The 25,984-nt window shown below is 42.3% G+C and overlaps 2 protein-coding genes across 3 annotated transcripts; both read right to left on the bottom strand.

Moving 5' to 3' along the window:
• Window positions 1-903: 903 nt before the first annotated feature.
• On the bottom strand, window positions 904-7,416 carry LOC138976274 (tripartite motif-containing protein 59-like). The gene is made up of 3 exons (XM_070349118.1): window positions 7,334-7,416; window positions 2,046-3,848; window positions 904-1,480 (listed from the first exon to the last, which is right to left on the bottom strand). The coding sequence occupies exon 2, from the start codon at window positions 3,748-3,750 to the stop codon at window positions 2,053-2,055; it is 1,698 nt and encodes a 565-aa protein (XP_070205219.1). The 5' UTR covers window positions 3,751-3,848; window positions 7,334-7,416; the 3' UTR covers window positions 904-1,480; window positions 2,046-2,052.
• A 6,407-nt stretch (window positions 7,417-13,823) lies between these two features.
• LOC138976273 (tripartite motif-containing protein 59-like) lies at window positions 13,824-25,151 on the bottom strand. 2 transcript variants are annotated; one of them, XM_070349115.1, is made up of 3 exons: window positions 24,821-25,151; window positions 20,932-22,696; window positions 13,824-18,447 (listed from the first exon to the last, which is right to left on the bottom strand). In XM_070349115.1, the coding sequence occupies exon 2, from the start codon at window positions 22,624-22,626 to the stop codon at window positions 20,938-20,940; it is 1,689 nt and encodes a 562-aa protein (XP_070205216.1). In that variant the 5' UTR covers window positions 22,627-22,696; window positions 24,821-25,151; the 3' UTR covers window positions 13,824-18,447; window positions 20,932-20,937. The 2 variants fall into 2 exon arrangements, with proteins under 2 accessions (XP_070205216.1, XP_070205218.1); XM_070349117.1 differs by lacking the exon at window positions 24,821-25,151 and adding an exon at window positions 23,260-23,703.
• Between the last annotated feature and the right edge of the window lie 833 nt (window positions 25,152-25,984).

The following is a 25,984-nucleotide window of genomic DNA, read 5'->3' as shown; positions in this document are numbered from 1 at the left end:
GGCATCTTCATGCACTGACTCGTGATCTCATTTAATGATTCATTCATGTATCCAATTATGCAACATTCCTCCGTTTGTCAGTTTGCAGGTTTGTTTTATCTGTCATTAATCATTTGTTCGTTCATTATTTTATTTATTCAATAAAGGTTAACCAACCCCAAAAACTGCAACCATCAAAAACGGATTTGTTTAGGGCCTAAAATTGACTCCAAGTAATAAATGTGTTTATGCACATTAAATTTGAAAAACGCAAGAACAAAACGGGTTTTCAAGCTTGCAAGATTTGTAATAAAAGCAATTGATGCAAATGTCTGCAACGATACAATTGTTATTTAAAATATCGATCCAATACAGATAATAATAATAACGACTACGATCTTCGTGTGTATTTCCTAGCAGCACTGAAAAGTTGCACTTGAAACCTCTCAGATTACTAGGAGATAAGTATAAGACGAATAATGACCCGTAGAGCGCATTTGCCTATTATATCACTGTGCTGGTCTCATGGGGAAAATGATTCAACAGGGTACAGTGTAGTCCAATTACACAAGCGAAATAAATCAGAAACAGCAGAAATAAATCAGAAACAGCAAGTTGAATAAATTCCAGTCAGCGAGTCTTATCAGCAGAGCACGTTACATATCACTAGCACTGCGTTCGAACCTTGAGTATATTTATGTAACAGCACTTGTGAAATCAATCGAAATTAGCAAATTGAATTAAATCAAAATCAACAAATTGAAGATAGAAACATGTACGAAGCAAGTCCAATCTACAAAGAATGTTACGTTTCTCTGTACGTGTTGAGCTCTTGGGTACAGAGATGTAACAGCTAGAGTCCAGCTAGAGTACAGCTAGGAGCACTCCTATATATCACAAGTAAAATGTATCAAATTAATCAGCATGTTGAAATCAATCAAAATCAGCGAGTCCACTCTGCAGTGCACGTGTCATGTCACTGTGTTGATCCCTTAAGTACAAGAGCACTACGGCCGTCACACCAGTGAACCACATCAATATCAGCAAGTTGAAATAATTCAAAATAAGCAAGTCCCGTCCACAAACAATGTTGTATAATATATTTGTGTGGGTCCTTTGATAGTCACAGTGATGCAATAGAGTACATGAATTTCTCCCGTCACACCAGCAACATAAATCAAGATCAGCAAGTTCACTGCATAACACGTTACATATCACTATGTTCTTACCTTGACCACAATGATTTAACAGCGTTTAGGAGCTCTCCAAGTGAAATTGATCAAAATCAGCATGTCGAATTAAATTCAAATCAGCATGTTTGAATTAAGAAAAATCAACTATAGACACGTTGAGCACAGTGACGTAGCAGAGTGCAGGAGCACTCCAGTGACATGACTGTTATCACAATCAGCGAGTCCAGACTACAGGGCACGTTACATACAACTCTGTTGATTCCATGGGCACCGTTCTGTAACAGAGTTCTGTAGCCGTCCCGTCACACCTGGAAAATTGAAAAAAAATATATTAGAAAAGCCTATAATGCTGTCGTTAGTTTGATGTACACGTCTAATGCATAGACGGTAATCATTGGCACATCTGTGCACACGTATGCACTGTTGGCCCCATACATTTTGTCAATGCCTTGAAGTATGTATTACTTTCTGGTCGCCTGTACTGGCGCATAACAAACACACACAGATAGAGAGAGAGAGAGAGAGAGAGAGAGAGAGAGAGAGAGAGAGAGAGAGAGAGAGAGAGAGAGAGAGAGAGAGGGAGAGAGACTGAGAGAGAGACAGACAGACAGAGAGAGGGGGGGGGGGTAGAGAAACAGAGAGAGTGAGATGGGGGGGGGGGGGGGGGAAGGACAGGGAGGGATAGAAAGGCAACAATACATAAGGGAAACCAAGAGAGAGAAAGGGAGGGAGCGAGAGAAGGTGAGAACGAGAGAGACAGACAGATACAAAGACAGAGGGGGAAGGCAGACAGACGGGCTGACATATAGGGAGACAGGCAGACAAGCAGAAAAACAGACGAGCAGGCGGGCACATAAAGAGTGCCACGCATACCTGTGTATCACTTGTCAAGGGGCTCCATACAGATGATGGTACCACCCCTGCAGGCCAGCCACAGGCGAGCGGAGACATCCACAGTGATGGCGGTGGGTTGGATCAGCCAGGGACAGCCCGGGGCCAGGTAGCGCACAAACCTCAGACACCCACCGCTCACATCCACCACGTGAATGGCGTCGTTCTCTTCATCTGTCACCAGCAGCACGTGCTGACCGCCCAGCCTGTAGAAACACACGTCGGACGGCTGGCAGCAAGGGAGATGTGCAGGAGGGCGGTAGGTGCTGATGGCGTCCGCTCCCGGTCGTCGGTACAGTTTCACTTTACGCCACACGTCGGGGAGCTGGGGCTCTTCCACCACGACGAAGAACTGCTCCGTGTCGTCCACGTCGAATGCACGATGGGATCTCACGTTGATGCTGAAGTCGGTTTTAGCTTCTGCTTTCAATGGATCTGTAGATATGACTGTGACAATGTCGATATCTGCCTCTCCAGATAAATCGTTGCTCAGTCTGAAGTGTGCTGTTGTCAGTGATTTGCAGAATGTGTCATTGCAGCCTGCCCGAGGCTTACTGCACATAGACTTTCCTTTGGCAGATCTGTTGAATGTAAATTTACCGAGTCGTACATTACTTTGCTTGTATTGCCCGTCCTCACTGTAAAGCCTCCCGGGAGCGTCTGCTTTCAACTGGCGCCGTTCATACGACACCCTCACACCAGGCGGGTCACTGTCAACATGTCCAAGGCAAAAGACCTCAATGTCAGACTCCTGCCCACACGGGAACCGCTTCAACATCCTCACCTCAGACGCTTCAACCTCCATCTCCATCTTGGTCACCGTGCCCATAAAGCCACGTGCCTTCTGCAGTATGACGTCACTTGTGACCTTGAAGCGGAGGACGGGACGACAGATGGTTCTGAGCTTCTGTGACGTCAGCTTTTTGACAGCCTGCTCACTACCGCGTCCTGTCCTCATCTCTTGGACAACAGAGATGACATCTCTCGCTTTTCCGCTGGTACAGGCACGTTCTACTTGTCGCTGAATGTCCAAGAGTTCCTCCAGGTCGCATTCTTGCAGTTTCAGTTTCCAGCCAATGTCGCTGTCAATGTGTGTGCTGACAGATTGAAGCGAGTCCAGGGCCTCGTCTCTGAACTTGTCGGCAGCGGCCACCATGACGGCGTGTCGATCACGTATATTTTTCTCCACTGCCGCCTTCTTGTCCAGCACGGCCTGCTGCTCTACTCGCGTTGTCTTCACTCTTGTTATGATATCACTAACGGCTCTCTGCAGGCGAGTCTTGTCAGTGAGTAGTTCTTTGTGTTTGTGTTGGATGGCTGTGTGAAGGTCTTCTGTCTGGTGCTGCTCGTGTTTGGTCATCTTACAGTTGATACAGATGGCCTCTTGGCACCTGACACAGTAAAACTCCAGCTCTCTCTGTGTGTGGATTTTACACATCTCCTTGCTGTTCTCTGACTGTTTCTTGAGGTAAAAGTTGGCCTGCAGGGCGGCCACTCCCCCTTTGGGCAAAGAGGCGGGCTCGCGACAGGAGGGACAGGGGAAGGTACCCCCCGTGTGACGGTTAGCGACGCCAGTGATACACTGGGCACAGAACGTGTGATGACACGGCAGGAACTTAGGGTCACGGTAGATTTCCAAACACACAGCACACGTTACAGACTCCGCGTCGTTGCCACCAGTAGCCATTGTGTAGTTTTAATTCAAATTGATGCGAATAAGGCTCTCGCTGTTGTTCACGCCGAACGATGTTGCGTATTTTGGCTTTAGCACAGAACACCTGCAATCTGAAAAAGAAAATACAAAGGAAAAGGTAAAATAACGTTTGCATTTCTATTGACATTTGGCACGGCTTGTTAATGTTCATATGGGGATAGGACGAGAGAAGCTTGTCATGCTTGTATCGAGCGCTTTAGATTTTACCAAATTCTGGTCGATTTTACAACAGTTAGGGTAAATGCGATCAACTTTATCCTTGCTGGCTATACCTTTGGGGTCAGCTGCAGTTATGTTGACGCAAAAGCATTCACCTAGCTGCTTTTGCGGATTTCCATTCAACATATGTTTTGGTAAGTATTAAGACTTTTTCTATCATTTACCAATGAACTGTTCATGGTTAAATCCGAGAGAGAGAGAGAGAGAGAGAGAGAGAGAGAGAGAGAGAGAGAGAGAGAGAGAGAGAGAGAGAGAGAGAGAGAGAGAGAGATTCAGATTCAGATTCAAAACTTTAATACAAAGGGATAAAGGTTTTAGGCAATGCCTAATCTTAGTCCCTTTTAGACATACATGATATTATACATTACAATTATATATTTATATAACATGTTTTAAACAGCCAAACGAATAACTAATTAACTAAGAATTTGTAATCAGGTTAAAACTAACAAAACACTTGCTATAATAACGTGGTTCATGGATTAATAAAATGATGATTAAGATGTGATGCAGTAACAGTTATGATTTTCAAGTGCAGGGAGAGAAATATTTTTGACAAAGATATTTTCGATTTTTTTTTTAAAGACGAAAGGGTTTGACATGTTTTACAGTACACTGGAAGTAAATTCCACACAAGCGATCCCCAGTAGGATAAACTAGATTTATACAAATCAATGCGTGGGAGCGGTAGCGTATAATTCAAAAGCCTCGCTCTACCAGGAGGACGCTCAAACAGGTCTTGGATGTATGAAGGTGTTTCCTGGTTGTACATTTTAAACATGAAAACACTAATCTCTTTAGAGAGAGAGAGAGAGAGAGAGAGAGAGAGAGGGGGGAGAGAGAGAGAGAGAGAGAGAGAGAGAGAGAGAGAGAGAGAGAGAGAGAGAGAGAGAGAGAGAGAGACAATGACAATGACAATGACAAGGACAATTATTTTACGAGGGTAACAGAATAAGGATAGGCGTATTTTGTTGCATCTGGCCATCTCCATAAAAAGTGACTAATTAATCTACTAGTATAACTACTACTAAAAACTCATTGTTCATTACATAAATACATCATTAATGAAAGAATATAAGTTTATGTACAAGAAGCGCATTATATTGAAACATTGTAGTTCAAAAGTGTTTAAGACTGGGTGCAGAGCACCAATTTGCAAACCAAACGGAAAGTCAGCATACTATGAAATAATACATTAACTCTGGAAAACAATGGATTTTGCGCAAGAGCATCATAATCTCGTCAAAAATAAACGAAAAATCAGAAAATGAGTAACTGTGTCCAAACGGAACAAACTAAACAGGATTATTTTCATATTACAGTGCAATTTCATTAAATGGGATGTATTTTTCTGTTTGTGAAGAGAGAGAGAGAGAGAGAGAGAGAGAGAGAGATAGAGAGAGAGAGAGACAGAGACAGAGACAGAGACAGAGAGACATAGACAGAGACAGAGACAGATAGATCCAGAGACAGAGACAGAGACATAATTCAACCTTTCCATCGAAAAATAGAAAAGATTGACAGCTTGAAAGTCATCATATTTTCAATAGAAAGGGATTATTCGTTTTGTACATTGGACCAGAAGATATTCCTAAATACGTTCCCATTTACACACAAGAGGGGGGAGGGGGGGGGGGGGCATTTTCCGCTCAGATTGAAGCAAAGAACTATACCCACTAACCTGCGAAGGTGTGAGGTGTAACAAAATGTTTTCATAAAATAGAATTTAAAAACCTTGCATCCTCTCACAAAGACCTTCCGCTTGACAATATGTATGCACGAAGCTATAGTTAACTTCCCCGCATTAAATATGGGATTTGAACCAAAACAAATGAACAAAACAGAAAGCCTGCAGTTTAGTTTTAGTTTTTTCTTGTCGAAAAAGCTTAGTTAAATCACGATTTTGCTGCTGAAACTGATATTATTTTGATCAAATGTAACTCACCTAATACTCTACTGGGTGACCTTTGACCCAATGCGACATCTCGCAGTTGCTTTCAGATCAACCACCACGTGTATTTGTAGTGCTTCACCGGCTCATTTTGGATAGTGAATAGATACCGAAACTTGTACACAAACCAACGAAATTGTATTTGGTTGACTTGAAATAAGCTGAAGACGTTTCTGTACAATTACGAAAGGTCCATTAACAACCAGAGTTTTCTCCCTTGATTTTGTTTCTGTTTTTCTCAAAGATACTCTGTATTTGAGCTCTATTTTGTAAATTCTTCATGACCAATAATTTGACATTATTGTCTTTGTTGAGCGAGTGCACATATATTGTTTCAATGGCTTTCGTCAATGATATTTGGAAAATAATAAAGGTATCTCCAAACAAGAAGTATTAAACAGGCGACGAATTGCGTTTTTGGATAAATTCACATTATTTTTGCAGCCAATTTTGAATAAAGTGGTTTATCAAATGGTTCTAAGAAACGGTACAAATCAATTAGAATAAAGTGGAAACGAGAGGTAACCATGAAATACGCTCCGCAATAACCAGAAAATACGCAGGGTGCACACCAACTTAAAGAGACAAAGAAGCAGGTCACGGGATAAAAACATATCTTATACTTAATTGATATAGCAATGTACATGTCTGCACTGTTTTAGTGTTTTAGATCGTGTGTGCTTTTTCGAAACGCATTTGTGTGTGTGTTGCAAATTCGGTCGTACTTTTCTTTGTAACTTTATATATGACTATAGAATGTCTCCGTTCCGCCCTTTTGCTTCGTCATCATGTGACTAGAAGGGGTGGGTTAAATTACTTCTCATACAGAAAATGGCGTGTGAAAACACCTTCACAAGACCTTGACTTGCTTGGCTTTATGTCATCGTGAAATTTACAGACAAACAGGTAAACCCGCCGTAAGACAGAATCACATACACACGCAGGCGAAAAAGAGAGAAAGAGAGAGAGAGAGAGAGAGAGAGAGAGAGAGACAGAGAGAGAGAGAGAGAGAGAGAGAGAGAGAGAGACAGAGACAGAGAGAGACAGAGAGGAGAGACAGAGAGAGAGAGAGAGAGAGAGTGTGCACGTACGCACAAATCGTTGCTTCAGCACTACAGTGACCCCTGTGACCCCTGCACTGTCCCTTTAATGAGTAATTGAAATGTACCGCATTTTATTATATTTTCCACTGCAACGGCTTAAAAAACCGTACCGCCTTTAATGTCTTTAGAGAAGTTTGACACCAACACAATTCAAACAGAAAGTGAGCGAAAGAAATGAAAAAGAGAGAGGGAGGGAGAGAGAGAGAGAGGGAAAGAGAGAGGGAGGGAGAGAGAGAGAGAGAGTTTTAAAAGGAGAGAGAGAGTGGGACACAACAGTACTCACAGACACGTTTCAAAGCCCACGGTGACTAGCAGCCTCGCACAAAAACAGCAACTGTGTAGACTTAGAAAATGCACACAACTTATAATGTACCTGTAACTAAAGCAATCCTTCCACTCTAGTCCTTGGCGGTGTCATCGTATGACCAGAACGGGTGTAACGTTACATCACTTGTTGCACACACAGGCGACTGAAACTGGATGATAAAACTAATTAGTATCTAGCCCCTCTCATACAAATGACTTAACTCACAAATTAATCCATGGATGGTTTTACATGGGATGAGACAATCCCTCCACTTTGTACACTAACCAAACATCGACATCTTGACTCATTCTTGTTCCACACGTTACTACAGTAGTGGACTTTTCAAAAATGAATGTATCAGAACATTCACACTTTGCATATGCATGGACACACCGCTCCCATGTTTGTGATTTAAGTGAAGGGATAATCTTATTCCAGATTAACGTATGGTCAGATCTGATATGGTGAGCCAAACTGCGTGCAGGGGACACACACACACACACACACACACACACACGCGCGCGCGCGCGCACGCAAACACACACACACACACACATACACACACACACACACATACACACACACACACACACACGGCACACACACACACACACCATACACACACGCACGCACTCACACACACGCACTCACAAAAACACACACACACACACACACACACAAACACACACTAGCACGCACGCACGCACGCACACACACATACACCCACACCCACACACATACACACACACGCACTCACACACACACACACACACACATACACGCACTCACACACACAGACACACACACACACACACTCACTCACACACACCTACACACACACAAACACACTCAAATCTGGACTTTCACGGAAGATCCAGTTTTAACATACTTCGTGTGCGTTCATATGCCCGATTCAGTTTTGTTAAGTCCGCCTTCTGCATTCCTCCTTCGCATACACAGGCAATGGAACGATTTCGTGTGATTTGAGTGTGGATGTCAGTCGGGTTCTAGTTACCACTGCATATCTTGGAGGAATATAATATTGCTTGAACATTTAAAAACACGTTATAACGGTTGGTGGGTTGGGTAAGAAAGAGAACGCCATCAAAGTTTTGTAAATTAGGTAACAGTGAAACTGTTACTAACAAGAAATTCCTCCGAGGTAGGAAAAACACCCCCGTCCTTAGCATTCTCACTGCCACCAACTGAGCAGGCACTGCTAACAAGTGTGGTTATTTCCCTTTGACCATTAATATGTCCCTCTATAAGTCCTTGTAGAATCTTAATCCACCAATAACTCCCTACCCGTGTGTTTGACTGGTCCCAATTTTTGTAAGGACCGTCTCAGGAATGTATAGAACCTGTTCACCAAGTTTGGTGACGATCGGTCCGTTCATTCTTGAGATCTATATGCGAACACAAACAAACAAACACATCGACCGAAACCTATACACACCCCTATACCGGGGGTGTAATAAAAGCGCTCAACTTAAAGGCGCGGGTGCGTGCGTGCGTGCGTATGTCTGTGTGTGCGTGCGTGCGTTCGTGCGTGTGTGTGCGCGCGTGTGTGTGTATGTGTGCGTGTTTGTGTGTGTGTATGTGTGCGTGTTTGTGTGTGAGTGTGTGTGTGTGGGTGGGTGTGTGTGGGTGGGTGTTTGTGTGTGTGTGGGTGTGTGTGTGTGTGTGTGTGGGTGGGTGTTTGTGTGTGTGTGGGTGGGTGTGTTTGCAAGAGAGACCGACGAAGACATACTGATCATTTGTACACATATAAAAACACGCTCATACGTACACACACTCTGAAAATGATCGAGTTACATATCTAACACCAAAGCGCAGTACGCGTTATACCCCCCCCCCCCTTCCTCTCACACACACACAGAAACACCCATATACACAAACATCCCCACACATACACACACACACACACACACACACACCACACACACACACACACACAAAACACACACACAAAACACACACACGCAACACACACAACATACACACACACACACACACACACACAACACACACACACACACACACACTCACACACACACACACACACACAAAACACACACACAAAACACACACACACAACACACGCAACACACAACACACAACACACACACACACACACACACACACACACACACGTTCTCAGGCTCTTTCCACATGAGCAGAAGAACGCAACAGTCCAACAGCACCGTTTATCATAGTTTATTCCACAAGATTTATTCCGAATCTACTGATTCAAATTCAAGAAAAGCAAATCAGACCCCTCATCGAAAAGAATGACATGGTTACAACACCTCATACAAAACCAATTAGACACTTTTGTTAATGGTTGAAGGATACTGGTTTCAATGTAGCTGCAGTTGTGTGCATGATATTGTGGGAAATATTTGACTTGAAATAGAATTGAAACCCTTTATGTTGGATAATGTACGAGGTATTTGAAGCTTTAGGCATACCAAGGACAGGTTACACCTTTTCTGTATCAATAGACATTTGGATAGACAATAATGTTGTTATTGATGTTGATGTTAGAAACAACAAAAGTATCGTTATAATTACACCAACCAATGAACCAACCAATCAACCGACCAAACAATCAAATATACAAACAACAAAACAAATACCAACAAAACAACAACAACAACCAAATGATGATGAAAGGCGCTTGTTAAATGCAATGCTTGTTATTCTCTCAGATGCCAGGAGATTGGTTCCGAACAACTTGTAATTATTGACTTCGCATGAATCAAAATGAATGGATAACGGACCTAAAATACATATATGTACTAGATGAATACACGGCTTCGCCGGGAAGAAGAGGAGCCGAATACCACCGGGTGAGTTGCGCACCGTACGCCGGCTTTGCTGGGTGAGTGCACACGAAGGAAGGGAGATAAACGCGCAAACACTGGAGAAGATAAGGAAGAGTTACTGGGAATGGATGTACAGAAAAACCATAAAAACCAAAATCGGTTCAGCGCTGCGCGCTTAGAGCACGTGTTCAAAATTTGCATGGACCGGATTGTGTCCGGGGTCTACCTGAATATGCCCACCAAATTTGAAGCAGATCCATCGAGAACTTTGGCCGTGCATCGCGAACACACGGACACACACAAGCCGTATAATAGTTAAACTAGAGGAATACCCGGCTTCGCCGGGGTGAATCGCGAGACAGAGACAGACAGCGTGGCGGTTCACCACAATCACCTTTGAAGGCGAAGTCCTGTCAAACGGGATTGAGAATTTTAGAGCTTATTTCTTAGCCCTATATTATTTGCTGTGGCTTCTCAAATGCCAGAACATACAGACAGACAAAAGCCGCTAGACCACATCACAAACAGAACTCTACAATACACAGGTTTTTGCCCACACACACACACACAAACACACACACACACAGAGAAGCCGTATATATATATATGCATATCTGTATCTATAAATATATAGAGATAGGTGAGAGTGTATTTTTCGCGTGGCTATAAATTGATTCGACCTTTTCACTTTGACAGTAAGAACAACTTACGGGTGCAAGGGAAGCGTTGTGGACAGCGCAGTGGACAGCGCAGTGACATTCTAAAAATAGTAATAGTAACTTACAAACGGGAAAGCCACACGAAGGAAGGGAGATAAACGCCAAGCACTGGAGAAGATAAGGAAGAGTTACTTATAATGGTGAAATGAACACAAAAACCAAAATCAGTTCAGCGCTGCGCGCTGAGAGCACGTGTTGAAATATCTCATCGATGATATTGTGTCCGGGGTGTAGCTGAATACGGTGTCCAAATTTGAAAAAGATCCAGCGAGAACGTTGGCGTTGTGATGTGGTGTAGCGGCTTTGCTGTGTCGGTATGGGGGCCCGGGTAGCTGAGGTGGAACCAAAATCGGTTCAGCGCTGCGGGCTGAGAGCACGTGTTGAAATATCTCATCGATGAGGTTGTGTCCGGGGTCTCTCTGAATAAGCCCACCAAATTTGAAGCAGATCCATCGAGAACTTTGGCCGTGCATGGCGAATACACAGATACACAGACACACACACAGACACACACACAGACACACAGACACAAGTCGTATATATATATAGATATATACGACTAGTGTCTGTCTGTCTGTCTGTCTGTCTGTCTGTATGTCTGTCTGTCTGTCTGTCTGTGTGTGTGTTTGTGTGTGCGCGATGCACGGCCAAAGTTCTCGATGGATCTGCTTCAAATTTGGTGGGCATATTCAGGTACACCCGGGACAGGACACAACCTGATCGATATTTCAACACGTGCTCTCAGCGCGCAGCGCTGAACCGATTTTGGTTCCACCTCAGCTACCCGGGCCCCCATACCGACACACCAAAGCCAAAGTTCTCGGTGGATCTTTTTCAAATTTGGACACCGTATTCAGCTACACCCCGGACACAATATCATCGATGAGATATTTCAACACGTGCTCTCAGCGCGCAGCGCTGAACCGATTTTGGTTTTTCTGTTCATTTCACCATTCCCAGTAACTCTTCCTTATCTTCTCCATGTTTTCAGCGTTTACCTCCCTTCCTTTGTATGGTGCACTATAGTATGAGGGGGCATCTTCGGATATTCCCGGCGTTCTATTTTATGTTACTATTTTTAGAAGGTCACCGCAGTGTCCAGAACGTAAATTGGACCCGCACAAGTCATGTCGGTGCCACATAATGCTGACACACATGTTCCTGTGCATAGTTTATGGATAACGTGTAGTTGGGAAGTTAAGAGTAGAAATAATTAGTATTTAGTAGGAGGAGGGTTGGGGGTGGGTAGGGAGGGGGTGGGTATGGTTTACTTTGAGCAGGTCGGTTTCAGTTTTAATAAACAATTTTAGAGAATTGTGTATCTTATATTTGAGTCTTTCGTGTTTTAGACATTGATGCATTTAATAGTTTTAACGAGTTGCCTTTTGTTTTATCATTCTGGTGTTTATCTAGCTGTGCTGTGTATCTTATAAGAAGTTCTTAAAAGTTCGAAGTTATTTTAGCATATAGGTTTGTTTGTTTTTTATGGTCTTAACAGTTAAACATGTATTACGTTATCATTAAGATTCATGCTTTGTTAGCACTAAGCAGTTGTTTTAATCAGTCTGGTTTTCTCTTGTTTTCATCTTATGAACATTCTAAATGTTAGACTAACTTATTGTCTTGTACAGAATAACAACTGTGTGAATGGTGCTATACTGAATGAAAGAGTGTGACATGAAGTTCTTGTACATCATTGTAAAGAGTGTGAATGACGTTTTAGTTTAGATGTCAAGCGCTTAGAGCAAGCCTTTTTAACGAAAGTTTTTGATTTAGCGCTATATAAATGTTCTTATTATTATTATTATTATTATTATTATTAAATTATCCTCACTGTAAAAGTGCAAAGGTCGAATCAATTTATAGCCACGCGAAAAATACACTGTCATCTATCTCTCTATATATACGGCTTCTATGTGTTTGTGTGTGTGTGTGTGTGTGTGTGTGTGTGTGTGTGTGTGTGTGTGTGTGTGTGTGTGTGGGTGTCTCTATGTGGGCAACACCTGTGGATTGTTCAGTTCTGTTTGTGATGTGGTCTGGCGGCTTTTGTGTATTTGTATGACTGACCTTCCTTTGAGAAGCCATAACAGTTCAAAAGGGCTTAGAGATAAGCTCTAAAAGTTCTCGGTGGATCTTTTTCAAATTTGGACACCGTATTCAGCTACACCCCGGACACAATATAATCGATGAGATATTTCAACACGTGCTCTCAGCGCGCAGCGCTGAACCGATTTTGGTTTTTCTGTTCATTTCACCATTCCCAGTAACTCTTCCTTATTTTCTCCATGTTTTCAGCGTTTACCTCCCTTCCTTCGTATGATGCACTATAGTATGAGGGGGCATCTTCGGATTGCTCAATCCTGTTTGAGTGGAGTTCGCATCCAAAGGTGATTAACACGGTTACATTCGTCGACAAGGATGGGACTCGATATGGTCAGGAATGGCATTATGGCCACTGAATCATTTTCGTGCTGTTCCCATTCCACGAATCTGGGAGGGACCTAAGCTTGGCGGGTCCATTGTTCGGACCCGGCGAAGCCGGCGTACGGCTCTAAGTACTTCTTCCCGGCGAAGCCGGCTACCCGGCGAAGCGGGTATTCATCTAGTAGTTATAGATAAAGGGATACAATAGGCAGTTCAAGGTTGTTATTTATCAAGGAAATGCAACATCACTTTATACAGAACAGTGTTTGAGAGTACAGTGTTCACTGCTGAACGAACTCGTCTCATATAAAAGACTGGAACTGAAAAATGTGTCAGTAAGGTTCGTACACACTTCGCCAGCGCTCATCTCATGTTAAATACATTGTGCCTTCTAACACTCGTTGTCGACAATATTTACAACTTACTGGAAACGTTGGTTTCTACGTCTCAATTATACATTCAAAAACTCATGTTTCAAATAATTCAAGCCGTAACAAGCAGGAATATGTTTTTATTTCAGCAAATTAAACTCATTGTCATTTCACGTCCATTCATTCCTTCTTTAAAGGGTGTATCGATATACATGAATGCGTGTCGAAAACATCAACAACCAACCATGAAAAGATAAGTGTAACGATGCCTTCCGTACTGTGTGAAGCATCAGGCATATCAGCACACTTCACATTTCTCTTAGACGAACATTGCTACAGACCTGTCTGCACTTTCGCATGACATAAGAGCACCTTTTCTCACTGACCGAATTGTTTCTAAAACATCGCCAGCATTATAAGCATCAGTGCCACAAATGTACACACTTTTCTTGGACTAACATGACCACAGACCTGTCTTCACTTTCGCATGGAATAAAAGCATCTTTTCTCACAGACGAAAATATTTCTAAAAGCAATCGACAGCATTATTAGCATCAGTGCCACTAAAAACATTTAACGCTCTAAATAACTGGGCTGTGGTTTTCTTCAATTCATTCTGAACACAGCTATAAGTGCGCTTAATCAACAAGAACAAAACACAATACTTCATTGACAGATTTTCGACCTAGCGGTCTTTTAAGAGCCCAGACAAACACATACTAATTAAACACAAACAGACTTATCTGGCAAAAAGTGCAGCTGCTTGCGAAGAAGACACAAGCGAGGCAGTTATAAGTGCGCAGTTGTTAAAGTCCAGGTGAACATCCAAGTATGTCACACGCATTCCGTCTTTGCCACTACTAAAGCAAACGTGTGCAAGATTTAGAGGTTACATGCCGAGTCTCAGTGATTATTAAAAATAATGGTCGAAGTTAGCGGATCATGAAAAATGCGAGCTTCAGCGAGCTTTTTCATGACCGCGAACTGAGACCATTATTTTTAATAATCACTGAGACGAGGTGTGTAACCTCTTTATTCCTCCTTTCTTCAGTTATTTAAAAAAAAACAGGAGTTTTTGTGCGAAAGTTCGATTGAATCCGAATCACTCAACCAGTCAACCTGCGCAGGCGATCGATTAATGCGCAGTTGTATAGTTCCGTGCAAATCATTCCATTCTGTTCACACTTCTTGTCAGTTTCCCTGTTTTGGACTAAAATCAAGTACACAGATATGCTGTTATTCTGCTGTGGCGGTAAAGGCAGATATTGTGTGTTCTTTTCATGTTTTAGTATCGCTTAGGATAATGTTCTTTCGTCAAATGGGACTAGCATTTGCACCCGTGTTCCAACGTTAATTACTGTATGAAGTTCAGTTTTCTGGGGAAAATAGTGTATGAAACCGCTTTATGTTGTTTAAATTGATGAGATGTGTGCATTTGGTTGCGTGTGATCTGTTTATAAAATGAAATATTGTTGAAAACTGACCGTCGGATTGCAGTCAGTGTTGTCGAAGAAATTAAGTGACAAGAAGGGGAACTACTCTTGTCGCTAGACAAAGTATGAGTTACTTACCTTGGGAATTTGCTTGTGATGAACGTTTGTGCACGGCAGATCTAGATTCAGAAAACAACCGAACTCATGGATTTTATATGGAGATTCGTGTGTTCAGGCCCGTTATTATTAATTTAAATGCGGTTTGCTTGTATTGTTTTCTCCAGAAATGTATACTTCGTACATTAGAGCGTTCGGAACTTTTCAGTCGCAAAAGTAGTACCGAAACAAAACAGCTTCTCAACCCATTGCACTATCGAGGATTCAGGTTGTTGCTGGGTGGTTATTTGTTTGGTTGCTGGGTCATTATCGAAAAATAACTAGCTCTACAAGTTTACAGAGGTAAAGAAGCAGAGGGGGGAATAAGTAGAGGTTACATGCCGAGTCTCAGTGATTATCAAAAATAATGGTCGAAGTTAGCGGATCATGAAAAATGCGAGCTTCAGCGAGCTTTTTCATGACCGCGAACTAAGACCATTATTTTTGATAATCACTGAGACGAGGTATGTAACCTCTTTATTCCTCCTTTCTTCAGTTATTCAAAGAAAAGAGGAGTTTTTGTGCGAAAGTTTGATCGAATCATATTCACCCAACCAGTCTACCTGCGCAGGCTATCGATTAATGCGCGGTTGTATAGTTCCGTGCAAATCATTCAATTTTGTTAACACTTCTTGTCAGTTTCCATGTTTTGAACTAAAATCAAGTACACAGTTATGTTGTCATTCTGCTGTGGCGGTAAAGGCAGATAGTGTGTGTTCTGTTCATGTTTTGGTATCGCTCAGAAAATATTCTTTCCTCGAATGTGACTAGCAGACGAAGTTTTACACCCGTGTTCCAACGTTAAAAACTGTATGAAGTTAAGTTTTCTGGGGCAAAATAGTGTATGAAACCGCTGCATGTTCTTTAAGTTGATTAAATGTTTGCAATTGATTGCGTATGATCTGTTTATAAAATGAAATATTGTTGAAAACTGACCGTCGGATTGCAGTCTTGTCGATGAAGCCGAAATCTGGAAGGGGAACTACTCGTGTCGCTAGACAAAGTATGAGAGTTACTTTTCCTTGGAATCTTGCTAGCGATAAACGATTGTGCACGGCAGATCTGAATTCAGAAAACAACCAAACTCATGGATTTTATATTGAGATTCATGTGTTCAAGCCTGTAGTTGCTGGTTTAAATGCGGTATGGTTGTATTGTTTGCTCCAGAAATGTATATTTTGTACTTTAGAGTGTTCTGAACTTTTGAGTCGCAAAAAGTAGATCCACAATGTGTACAGTCTCTACCCATGAGCTATCGAGGATTCAGGCCCGTTGTTGGGTAAGTGATTTTGGTTGTTGGGTAAGTTACCGAGAAATAACTAGCCCTACAAGTTTACAGAGAGAAAGAAGCAGAGGGGGGGATAATGTATGTTACACGCTTTGATGCCAAAATCAATTATTTTGATTATGCATTTATTTCTGAAAAATTGTACCTTCAAATACATTCAGTCACTACCTTAAAACACGTATGTTTTCAGTATTCATTTCAAGTGATCACGAACGTAGAAAAATGGGTATCAAAGTGTTGTTACATTTTGTTGTGCATTCTGAATAGTGTGCCAACAGGCCTTGGTCAGTCAATCACGTTTTATCTGTGCACGGCACTTCGTGTTTGACTGAAAAAGAATAAAATCACTGAAAGCCACATTTTCTTCTTCATTCAATTTCTGTTTTCAAAAGCTTCGTCAACTTTCCAATTACACGACACGGTCCCTTTACCAAGCTTCAATTAAGAACCCTGAATACGAAAGGTCAAAACAAAACAATAGGTACTACTTTCACTATCGTCGTCTGCAACGAAAACCGAAAATGGCGAAACGCTTTGCTACGTACACAGAGGATGAAATTTCAAAGAAAAGATCGAACCTTACACCTGTATCGCATTCCGTTTTGTCAAATAATTATTTGGATACTTTTTCATGTTTTTTTCACCAGTTTTAGCTAAATAATCATTATTTAGAAGCTCATGTGCTTATACCTTGTATTGAATTATAGTGACGGGCGCTGTGGCGTGGTGGTAAGACGTCGGCCTCCAAAGCGGAAGGTCGAGGGTTCGAATCCCGGCCGCGGCCGCCTGGTGGGTTAAGTGTGGAGATTTTTCTGATCTCCCAGGTCAACTTATGTGCAGACCTGCTAGTGGCTTATCCCCCTTCGTGTGTATACGCAAGCACAAGACCAAGTGCGCACGAAAAAGATCCTGTAATCCATGTCAGAGTTCGGTGGGTTATAGAAACACGAAAATACCCAGCATGCTTCCTCCGAAAGCGGCGTATGGCTGCCTTAATGGCGGGGTAAAAACGGTCATACACGTAAAATTCCACTCGTGCAAAAACACGAGTGTACGTGGGAGTTTCAGCCCACGAACGCAGAAGAAGAAGAAGAAGAAGAAGAAGAATTATAGTATAATTATACACAACGAAAAAAATGAAGCTTAGAAGTCAATTCTTGATTCCCCTAAATAATGAAAACTGCTTTCCCTAAACAATTCATCAAGAATTGATTTCTAAGCTTCATTTTTTTCTTTGTGTATATATACTATAATTCAATATAAGGTATCTCCAAACATTATTTATCAGAAAATGTTCGTAAATTTGTTTGAATCCTAGAAACACCTAAATAATGGAAAATGTGTTGGCTAAACAATTCATTGTTTACGTAAATAATTCATTGTTTACGTAAATAATGATTTATTTTGCAACATTGCTGATTGTTTGTAAATAATGTAATATAAGTCTAAATAATATATTGTTTACGTAATATATTGAGACATAATCGCTATTACGAGTGAGTCGTGTGACAGAGAGTTTTCTTGCACACTCGACTGCTGCTGTCTCACTTCGGCTACGCCGTCGTGAGACATCTACAGTCTCGTGTGCAAAAAAACTCTCTGTCACACGACTAACTCGTAATAGCGGGTAATCACAAGGTCTCAGATGAGTTAGCATTACGTATTGGGTCATGTCAGATAAACCGCATGTCAACTGTCTCAACGAAAGACCAAACTCCGCGATGATATGTAGGTTGGACCCTGATGGTAAGATTCCGGTGAGGTACAGGCACCAACTGTGATGGCGACACCTACCAGACATTACAGACACGCCGTGGAGACGGCACCTTGTCTACTGCGTTGTATCACAACAGGCTGTAGTCACGTGGATCCTGAAAACAGACACAGGAAAAGTGCAGTGAGATTGATAACCAGTGTTCGCTGTATTCGAGTACAAATAATCTAAAAATAAATTTACATTTCCCGCAGTAACAGTGTAAGAGTACAAAACTATACACACAAAAACTTAAACAAACAAAAACAAGAACACATAACCAACTGAACAAAGCACCAACCAAACGAACAACCAAACGAACAACCAAGCGAACAACCAAACAAACAACCAAACGAACAACCAAACGAACAACCAAACCAACAGCCAAACCAACAACCAAACCAACAACCAGCCAACCAAACGAACAGCCTCTAAAATAAACAAGACATGACAAATAAAGGGGAAAATAAACCACAGAAAGACATAAATCACGGGGACCATAATCAAAGAATACTGTAGTATTGCTACTTCCACAAGTCAGCACACCACGCGGTTCAGGTAGAGTTCGCATTGACTCCTGCAATTACTACTCACAAACACAGGGCACAGATAGATAGATAGATAGATAGATAGATAGATAGATAGATAGATAGATAGATAGATAGATAGATAGATAGATAGACAGAAAGACAGATAGATAGATAGATAGATAGATAGATAGATAGATAGATAGATAGATAGATAGATAGATAGATAGATAGATAGATAGATAGATAGATAGATAGATAGATAGATAGACAGAAAGACAGAAAGACAGATAGATAGATATATAGATAGATAGATAGATAGACAGAAAGACAGATAGATAGATAGATAGATAGATAGATAGATAGATAGATAGATAGATAGATAGGAGAACCATACTACCGTATACGCTGACAGTACACACAGTATACGTTCCCTTACTGTTCAGCAAGAAAACATACATACGTTATGTCTGCTTTTACTGAGGTGCAATGGGTGGAGAATAGATAGATACATACATACATAGATAGATAGATAGATACAGTGGTCGCCGGTTAATATGACCGCGGTTAATATGACCAGCCGCGTATTATGACCAATTTTACCCGGTCCGGAATTGTCCTTCTTTGTTATGTATTAGAAAAAGCCGCTTAATATGACCACAACGCCGCTTAATATGGCCACATTGTTTCGAGAAAATGGCAACAAGTTCACATCTTTTTCAGTTTGAAATCAATTTGGGGGAAAAAATACATAGGATTTTTTGAAAAAGGCAAAAAGGCGTGCGATATTTTCTTTCTTTTTCGTGAATGAAACTAAAGTGATCAGTGCTCAGTGATCTCTAATGTCGCGATCATTATTCTCTCTCTTTTTTTCCCCGAGACTGAGCGTCATAAAAAAGGCAAAAAAGCGTGCGATCTTTTCATTATTTCCCGTGAATAAATCTAAAGTGATTACGAACATTATTCTCTCTCTTTTTGGCAAACAGAGCACGAGCCAACCAATCTTTCAGTCTAATTCAAGAGGAAACAATGTCGAAACGAAAACGCCAAGATCGGACAGCCGAGGAAAAGCTAGAACTTATTGACAAATTTAAAGCTCTACCATCCTGTAGTATGCGTGAGAGTGCTGCACAGTTGGGCGTCAACAGAGGATTTTTGACAAACATTCTCAAGAATGAAGACAGCGTGAGGAAGGAGTGCGCAACGCAGGATTCACCGCAACGAAAGCGCCTACGACATGGAAAAGACAAAGATGTGGAAGAGACTGAGACAGAACCTGAAAGTGATGACGAAGAGGAACCCCCACCCCCACCCCCAACAGCTCCTGAAATGAGAGCGCTCATGGAGAAACTGAGGTCTGGACTTCAAAGTCGCGGCTACAACATGGAGAAGTTTGGAGCCTTTGACAATGAAGTGAAGGATCTCCTCTGGTCTAGCACCAACACACAGACCAACATCCGTGATTTTTTCCAGGCCCCTAAGTGAACATTTGGACGTGTATATGCCGTTTCTTCCATTTACTTTTCATTCCATTTCAATTTCTTTTCAACGGACGTCATCTATAATGGCTACAATGTACAGTACACATATTTAATTTTGTGTTTGTTGCCAACAAGTTACATTTTCTTACAATTATTAATTACAAAAACAAATTTCGTTTTGCGATTTTTTTAAGTCGTTTTCTCTAACATCGGTTAATATGACCAGCCGCTTATTATGACCATTTTATCCCGGTCCCAAAGTGGTCATATTAACCGGCGACCACTGTAGATAGATAGATAGATAGATAGATAGCCGTATACTGGCAGACAAATCAACAGATGGACACTGACAAGAAGGCTATTTAAAAGGTTTGCACAAAGGCATACTTTGACAGCTTCCTAAATCAAGGGGCACCATCCAACCACCACCACCACCACCACCAAGAAGAAGAAGAAGAAGAAGAAAAAGAAGAAGAAGAAGAAGAAGAAGAAGAAGATTAAGAAGAAGAAGAAGAAGAAGAAGAAGAAGAAGAACAACAACAACAACAACAACAACAACAACAACAACAACAACAACAACACGTACACACTCACCAAGAATCACTTATCGACGGGCTCCAAACAGATGATGGTACCACCCCTGCAGGCCAGCCACAGGCGAGCGGAGACATCCACAGTGATGGCGGTGGGTTGGATCAGCCAGGGACAGCCCGGGGCCAGGTAGCGCACAAACCTCAGACACCCACCGCTCACATCCACCACGTGAATGGCGTCGTTCTCTTCATCTGTCACCAGCAGCACGTGCTGACCGCCCAGCCTGTAGAAACACACGTCGGACGGCTGGCAGCAAGGGAGATGTGCAGGAGGGCTGTAGGTGCTGATGGCGTCCGCTCCATGTCGTCGGTACAGTTTCACTTTGCGCCATATGTCGGGCAGCTGGGGCTCTTCCACCACCACGAAGAACTGCTCCGTGTCGTCCACGTCGAATGCACGATGGGCTCCCACTTTGATGCTGAACTCTGTTTTCTGTTTTGTCTTGAATGGATATGTCGACATCACTGTGATAATTTTGACTCCTGCCTTTCCTGATAAGTCGTTGTTCAGACTGAAGTTTGCTGTTGTCAGTGATTTGCAGTGTGTGTCTATGCGGCCTGCCCGATGGACTGGTCTCATACTCTTTCCTTTGGCATGTCTTTTGCATGAAACTTTACCGACATTTACATCGTTTTGCTTGTATTCCCCATCCTCACTGTAAAGTTCCACGGGAGCGTCTTCTTTCAATTGGCGCCGTTCACACGACACCCACACAACCGGCGGGCTCCTATCAACATGACAGAGAGAAAAGACCTCAACGTCAGCCTCCTTCCCACACGGGAACCGCTTCACCACCCTCACTTCAGGCGCTGCAACCTCCATCTCCATCTTGGTCACCGTGCCCATGAAGTCACGTGTCTTCTGCAGTATGACGTCACCTGTGACCTTGAAGTGGAGGACAGGACGACAGACGGTTTTCAACCCCTGTGACGTCAGCTTGTCAACGGCTTGCTGATTGCCGCGTCCTGTCTTCATCTCTTGGACAGCAGTTATGACATCACTCGTTCTTCCGAGGTCATAGGCACGTTCAACTTGTCGCTTAATTCTCAAGAGTTCTTTCAGGTTGTTTTCTTGCTGTTTCAGGATCTGGTCAATGTCGCTGTCAATGTCTGTGCTGACAGAACGAAGCGAGACCAGGGCCTCATCCCTGAACTTGTCGGCAGCGGCCACCATGACGGCGTGTCGGTCACGTATGTTTTTCTCCACTGCCGCCTTCTTGTCCAGCACGGCCTGCTGCTCCGCTCTCGTCGTCTTCAGATTTTCCCTGAGATGGTCCTCTGCTTTCTGCAGGCGAGACTTGTCAGTGAGTAGTTGTTTGTGTTGGATGGCTGTGTGAAGATCTACTGTCTGGTGCTGCTCGTGTTTGGTCATCTTACAGTTGATACAGATGGCCTCTTGGCACCTGACACAGTAAAACTCCAGCTCTTTCTTTGTGTGGATTTTACACATCTCGTTATTCTCTGACTGTGTCTTGATGTAAAAGTTGGCCTGCAGGGCGGCCACTCCCCCTTGGGGCAGAGAGGTGGGCTTGCGACAGGAGGGACAGGGGAAGCGTCGCCTCGTGTGACGGTTCGCAAGATCCGTGATGCACTTTGCACAAAACGTGTGATGGCAGGGCAGAAACCTTGGTTCGTGATACGTGTCCAAACACACAGCACAGGTGTTTATATTCACTCCATTACTACCGGCAGCCATCTTAAGCGTCAGGATTCCTTCCGATATGACCGAGTGTTATTGTGTACACCCAGGATAGGACTTAGCAGTGCTGAAAGAAAGCAAAATGCGATTTAACAGACCGCACATTACATGCTCCAATTACTTCACCGCAGTTTTATGAGCTTCATCGCTTTTTAAACGGCCTGAGGCGTTCGCATGTTCATATGAATGTATTCAGCAGAATGCATAACTATCTGTAGAAGCAGGGAAGTAATTTATTAAGAAGTTTAGACAATGTGTTTATCTATCAATCAATCAATAACTCTAGAAATCATACACACATAATCATAAGCACATTCGCCTTCATAGAGGTACACACTCACAAGTAATGTTCAATCAAAGGTTTTAGGAAAAACAAAATTATGCATTCATATACATCCGTAAGAAACTTCATTTACTTTTCCTAACAAAAATAAGCATGATGCATGACTGAATTTGAAATTAAAGTTAGTATAAGTAGCAGCACCCCCTCGCGTTTATACTGACCATAGACACATGAAGGTTTGTGTGCGCCTTAGCTTGTATAATTTATTGAGAGCAAGTAAATTCAGTGTGATAATGCGGTGTTTCTGTGAAAAACATACAGTCTAAAAAATCATAATGATAGCATACGCAGTCAAGCACATCGCAGCATTGCTGCCCGCAGGAAAAATGGCCTTCTGCTTTCAAGTTGACTTGGCTGCACGCAGCGTTCAGTCGTATCACTGGAAGGTACATGTATTATCATTATGATTGTTAATCATTCAGTATACTTTTAATAATGAAGTTAACACACCACTGTTTTTGCTTAAAGGTTTAATATTTGCGTCAATCATTTGTTTTTCATTTTTACTGAAATGTTGCGGTTTTACATTGCAATGCCTTAGAACTCAGTCGGTAGCGGCGCTGGCTTAAAAAACAGTGTTGGCTATCGGCGTGGGTTCGATCCCCACGTTCGGCAAGGAGTATATATTTCCCAGAGTCAACTTTGTGGAGACTCTTAATTCTCGGCGGTGTCCAATCACCACCGTGTGTACGCATGCTCACAATAAAGAACCCACGTTTACAGCGACAGTTTCTGGGCTTGGAAACTTGTGAGAAAGCAGCCCTACCCTCACATGAATTATTTGAAATCTTATCATTATCGCGCCCTCAAAACCCAAGCACAATCCTCCATATTTTGCCACCTGTGAAAACATGACAACTACATGTACGTTGTTCGGCAAGCCATGCGGAAGACGCGACATCACTCCCCATCATTGGTGCAAGACAGAAAATAACTCCTATTTGTCTCGTACAAGCATATATTTTCCACATGTATACACAAGAAAACAACTGACCTGTGCGGTCTACTTTCGGTTGTCGTGCACAAGCGCTTGGAAGTGTCATCTGTGTTAGTAAAAGAGAGTGTTTTTGATTTAGGAATAATAACATTAAGTTGCTTTGTGTGCTAGCTACTCAAGTTTCCCCCTCTTTCTCGTCTACGCTTTGGTTCTCTCTTGCTGAAAGTAAGAAGTTTGTTTTCACCCAGTACATTTACTCAAGTCAAGATTTATAGTTTTTAGCATCGCAGTGCTTAGGTGTGCTTAAGTGTTGTGTGAGTGTGTGTGTGTGTGTGTGTGTGTGTGTGTGTGTGTGTGTGTGTGTGTGTGTGTGTCAGTGTGTGTGTGTGTGTGTGTACATGTGTGAGTGTGAGTATGAGAGTGTGTGTGTTTGTGTGTGTGTGTGTGTGTGTGTGTGTGTGTGTGTGAGTGTGAGTGTGTGTGTGTTAACAATCCCCACTCCTTTGAGCTGTGTTTGGGAATGTACCATAAGGGAGGGAACTGCAACATTATAACTGCAGACATTTTGTAAGAGTTGTGCGCCTTTCTTATGAATGACTAATCAAGTTCCCCCATCAAACTACCCTTTCGATTCTGCAGGCGTGTTGTGGCCTCACAGTATTTCATTGAAAAGCCTCATGAGTAAGCGTCGGTATGCATGAGTCAAGTACGTATAGTCACCGTGATAAACTGCTTTGAGGGTACAGTTTATCCAAACAAACCAGATCACACAGGCAATGAATACCAGCCGTCATTCACTAGCCTAGGGAAGAACCGACATTACTGCTCAAGCGGAACAGAACAGAAAGTAACTGTAGTTTCTTTCATACGATCATACATTCTTCACTTGAATGAACAACAAAACAACTGACCTGTTGCAGTAAAAAGATGCAAGAGTCCCGAGGGTGAAAGTCTCACGGAAGGTGAAATATTTGGGATACTTGTAAATACAACAAGCACCCGACCTGTTCCAATTACCGTCCGCCCTCGACAGCTGTGTGACGTCATCTTGCATAACCTACTTTCGGTTGAAAAGGACAGGTGCTTGCAAGTTTCATATTGTTAAATAAAGGACAGCACTTTTAGGCTAAGGAAATTAACACTTAGAGCTTTTCTTTTTCTTCCGCTTTTTTGCTTTAAAGTCACACTTTCTCTGTTATCTCTCTTGGTCTCTCCCTCGTTCGACCTCTCATTACCTCTGTCTCTGTCTCTATCACACACACACACACACACACACACACACACACACACACACACACACACACACACACACACACACACACACACACACACACACACACTCACGTCACACACAGACTGTCACACTGATACACACACACAAACACACACACACACACACACACACACACACACACACACATACACTCACCGTCACACAGACTGTCACATACACACACACACACACACACGCACAGACAGAGACACACACACACGCACACTCGCACGCACGCAAGCACGCACGCACACTCAGTGCTCAGGCAATGTAGATGAGGGTTAGGGCCTATTCTTTTTATAAAAAGTTATTCTGCATTTCTCCTTCACATTCAAAGGCATGAGCCTGTAGGACGCTTCCTGTGTCAAACTGTGGTTTTATAACTTCACAATCGACCAGGAAGTGTGTCTGGCTTGGGTGTATAGATATCATGCAGTAGGCTGTCAGTCGAGTTCTGTGGTCTATATAGTTATAACTGTACATTTTCGATGAATATAGTTTTGCTTGAACATGTAAATGCACGATAAAGGTAGGCCGGTTGGGTAAGAAGGAGAAAATCATCGAAATCGTGCACACACACACACACAATAATTCTCAGTGAGAGTCTGTACAAATGAGTTGTCCCGGAATAGAGAACATACTATTGCATCTGTCCATAATATTGACACAGAAATATAAGATTAGGTAGATAAAATAAAACACAAGATAAGAGATTTTATATAAAATAACTTAAGAACGAGCGGATACTAAACGATACGATAGGATAGATAAATAAAAGTTAGGATGATATGGGATAAGATAG

Source organism: Littorina saxatilis, linkage group LG9 (assembly GCF_037325665.1).
Source record: "Littorina saxatilis isolate snail1 linkage group LG9, US_GU_Lsax_2.0, whole genome shotgun sequence".
Classification (NCBI taxonomy): Eukaryota; Metazoa; Mollusca; class Gastropoda; order Littorinimorpha; family Littorinidae; genus Littorina; species Littorina saxatilis.
The sequence above is the reverse complement of the archived record's forward strand: the minus strand, read 5'-3'. Positions and strand labels throughout refer to the sequence as shown.

What these genes read in the sequence shown, in the direction of transcription:
- LOC138976274 (XM_070349118.1), bottom strand. Translation starts at nt 3,750, where the DNA reads ATGGCTACTGGTGGCAACGACGCGGAGTCTGTAACGTGTGCTGTGTGT.
- LOC138976273 (XM_070349115.1), bottom strand. Translation starts at nt 22,626, where the DNA reads ATGGCTGCCGGTAGTAATGGAGTGAATATAAACACCTGTGCTGTGTGT.